General features: G+C 39.8%; 1 protein-coding gene across 1 annotated transcript in view; it reads right to left on the bottom strand.

The window, feature by feature from the left end:
• Positions 1–3,943, bottom strand: part of DROSHA (drosha ribonuclease III) — a 126,025-nt gene that overhangs the window by 27,637 nt on the left and 94,445 nt on the right. Inside the window, exons 23-24 of the mRNA XM_019647856.1 lie at positions 849–855; positions 661–763 (exon numbers count right to left, since the gene is read on the bottom strand). Coding sequence (XP_019503401.1) covers positions 661–763; positions 849–855 — 110 coding nt within the window. The remainder of the gene's footprint in view (positions 1–660; positions 764–848; positions 856–3,943) is intronic.

The following is a 3,943-nucleotide window of genomic DNA, read 5'->3' as shown; positions in this document are numbered from 1 at the left end:
GCCTTTGAAAACTAAAATGTACTCAATCATTCACCTAAGAAAAAAAATCAAAGAATTGTCAATCTACTGTAACATTTCATTGTAAAGCACACTTGCAATCACCAGATAATTAACTCTTCACTACTTTCCTGTACCAACAACTGTACTCTGGTTACAGTAAAAATGAACTAAGGGTACAGTGCCTGCATCAGTCCTGCTTCAAGAGAAGAAACAAAAGCTATACAGGCGTAAGCCCTGGGATTTTAAAAATGCAGTGTTTTCAAGATGTATAAATCAGCCACTCTTGTGAATAGTTGAAAATGTGATCAAAAACAATATTAGGGCTTTACCAGCAACTGAGTTACTGTTTATTTATAGATGTGATCCTGAGTCAAATATGTAAAGTAACCCATCTCCATATTAATTCACTTAATTCGATTCAGTATCTGTAACTAAGCATGTACATGACATCAGACGCCACTTCAGACACCAGGAACGCCGAGAGCGCGACGGCTGCCCTGCAGGAGCTAGGAAAACCACAGTACGAGGAGATGGGTCCAATATGAGGGACCTCGTGTGCTTTGGGAACAGTCATTCTGCCCCAAGGCTTCACAATGAATTTTATGAGCTCTCCAGACAATTTAGACATGTAAGAAACTCGATTATAAAAAGAGAAATTACCTATTAATGCTTCAAAACAATTAGCCATTGCATGTCGAAGGTCTGATTCTCTACAAAGGTCAGGTCCATGGGCGTACAGCATAAATCGATCCAGTTCAAGTTTCTACAAAATTCAAAAGGACAGAAAGAAAGAATGGGGCAAAATCATAACTTCAATCACTCACCATCTCCTATGGGTAAAGGCTTACCTGGCCTCTGTCAGTATATTAAGAAAGTGCAGTCTACCATTCATTAGGAGTCCTGGCATAGGGTTCAGCCCTGAAAAGCCTCAATTTTTCCCCAAGCAGGCTTCTATGAACTCTCTTCCAAATTCAGACCAAGCACTAGCCTAAGCTGGAATAAGATTTTACCAGAAGACCATGGGCCCTCGGGACCACCCCACATGTCTAGGAAAACACAAACCCAACCCCAAGTTAACCGCTTTGCTTCCAGAGTTACGTAGCGCTGATGATGTTGGTACCACACAGAACAGATCTTTCTGTGGTAAGAGTAAATGGAGACCCTCAGAGGCCTGCAAAACGCCTTCTATCTCTAAATATCTCTATCTTTTTTATTTATTTGGTAAGGATTTGGGAGTCCCTATATATTTGGACTTGTGTCCCCTCTCTGTGGTCTCCACACTCAGCCTCCTGAAGGCTCAGTGAGATCTTCTCAGCAATGGGCTGGATTTATTTTAAGGGCTTTGGAAATACTTTTCATAATGAATTATGTTGCCTTTTTTATCTGGACTCAGAAAATCGCAGAGCCAAGTCTGTGGGCCAGTTCTAGAAATTGTGTAGGACTTAGGAGTATATCTGTGTATACTAACTGTACTTCTAGCTTCATTTTACTGTCTTACCCATATTTCTCTTTGAGTTCAGTACCTACTTATTTCTTATCCTACTGTATTATAATATACAAATCAATTCAAGTCCTTTTAGAACTAGACACAGAATGAGTTTTTTAAATAAAACTCCTGAGACTGAATAAATAGAAATCATAATTCTTACCATGAAGGAGAAAGATGCAACATTACATAAGCATACACTAAATCTGTTCCCATTACCATGTAATTCAATTCAGTAAATACTAAGCAATAGCATGTCATGTGATACGGAACAAGACACAAGTAATGAACAACTTAGGACAATGTGAGTCTCATAAGTCCTCGGATAAAAGAGACTCAGGTTTTGTGTATCTTGGTACGTTTGTTAAAAATGTCCATATTCATTTATATTGGAAAAAGACAGACAATAAAAACAAGATATCTATGCTCTCAGTATTTTGTAGTACTAGGAATTCATGCGTATATAAAATATACTCAAATGAGAGTTTTGACTACCACAAATCCAACAGCAGGAAACACCTCTTAAAAAATTGATCCCCAAGTGCAAGAGTTTATACTAGAAAATGTAAATTTCATCTGTTTCACAACTTCTGGGAAAATCCAATTGTTTGCTATCTGTGGAGCCTGCTTGAGAGGAGACTGCAAGCCATACTTCATATTANCCGGGAAGAGCGCAATGATGGTGCCAACTTGGGCCAGTGAAGCAACGTCCTCCACAACTAGACTGAAGAACAAAAGGACAGCAACTTGTTTGTTCCCCTTCCCCAATTCCCCAGCACTGTTCCCATCCCCTAATTCCCCAATAAAAATCTTAAAAAAAAAAATAATACATAAATAAATTAGGGAAGACGGCAGGGCCAGGAGTCAGGCAGCCTGGGTTGAATCCTGATTCCAAGTTGGCAAGTTACGTAACCTCTCTCAGCCTCCCTTTCCTCAAGCATAAAGACAAAGATAATTACGCTACCTACTGCAAAGGGTTCTCTGATGCCTCACTGAGCTGTGCACTCAAAGCACTAAACCCAGTGCTGGCACATGGAAAATGCTACTATTAATAACAATGCTATTAACAATAACGATAAACAGCTATCTCTTCCTACCAACTCCAATCTCCAAAGCTCAAAATTCTCCGGGACTTCCTGATGCATCCTTCTCCTTCCTCCTATGTGTTTTACATCCAAAAACACTGAGATTTTTCCTTTGATGTCAGCTGCCACCCATCTTGGTGTAACAGCTTAACATATCACAACTAGACTATTTCAACAGTGTCCACTTCCTTTAATCTACCCTATACATTGAAGTAAGGTTCTGCTGCCCTCAGTGGCAGAAATATTCCTAGAAAAGCGCTGGACTGGAATCCCAGTTCTACTGTTTACTAGCTTAAGCACCTTGGGCAAAGCCTCCACCTTCAGTTTGCTCTTCTGGAAAACAATCATTTTGACTGTTGGGACATTTGCTCATGCAGCATATTTTTTACTGAGCACCTGTTATGTATTAACTTACTAAGACGAATGAGACAGTGTCCCTGTCCTCAAAGAAGCCTAGTGGGAAAGAATAAAGGTAAATAAGTATAATTTCATAAACTCTGATAACTTCTGCAACAGCGAATGCATTAAGTGGTAGGGAAATGCTGCTGGGGGTGTCAGATAAAGCTGCAAAGAGGAGGTGACTCTTCAGATGTATCCAGAACATGAGGAATTAGGTAAATCAGCAGTGGGAGAGAATTACAAACAGGGCACCATGAAAGCACAAGTAACATGTCTCAAGTACACAGGTGCAAATGCTTAACTCCTAACAGGCAGAGCACAGAGGATTTTAGGGCAGCATATACTGTATACTATAGTGACACACACATGTCATTACACAGATGTTCAAACCCATAGGATGTACACCACCAAGAGGGAACCCTACAGTAAACTATGGACTTTGCATGATTATGTGTATCAATGTTCACTGATTGTAACAAATGTACCACTCTGGTGGGGATGTTGATAAAATGCAGGAGGCCCTACTTGTGCGGGGCAAAGGATGTATGAAAAATTTCAGTACCTTCCTGTCAATTTTGCTGTGAACACAAACTGTTCTTTAAAAAATGTATAAGTTAAAATAGGTAATTCCTAGAATAGTACAAAGAGGGAGTAAAAAGGTAGGAAACTGAAAAAACAGGTAGGAGTCAGATTTTGAAAACTGTTAAATGCTGTGTTTTGTTGAACAGACTTTGGCCGTCAGTAAAAAAAATCAAAGGTTTTAAGCCAGGAAGACCATAATCAAATTTGTGAGTTAAAAAGAAGACAACACAAACACAGCATGAACAATGGACTAGACGCAGCAGTTCTCAACCTGTGGGTCGCGACCCCTTTGGGGGTCGAACGACCCTGTCACAGGGGTCGCCTAAGACCATCGGAAAACAAAAAGATATTTACATTACGATTCATAACAGTAGCAAAATTACAGTTATAG

This window comes from Hipposideros armiger, unplaced genomic scaffold, assembly GCF_001890085.2.
Source record: "Hipposideros armiger isolate ML-2016 unplaced genomic scaffold, ASM189008v1 scaffold_117, whole genome shotgun sequence".
Taxonomy (NCBI): Eukaryota; Metazoa; Chordata; class Mammalia; order Chiroptera; family Hipposideridae; genus Hipposideros; species Hipposideros armiger.
Note: the sequence above shows the minus strand (reverse complement) of the source record. Positions and strands in the feature narration are given on the sequence as shown.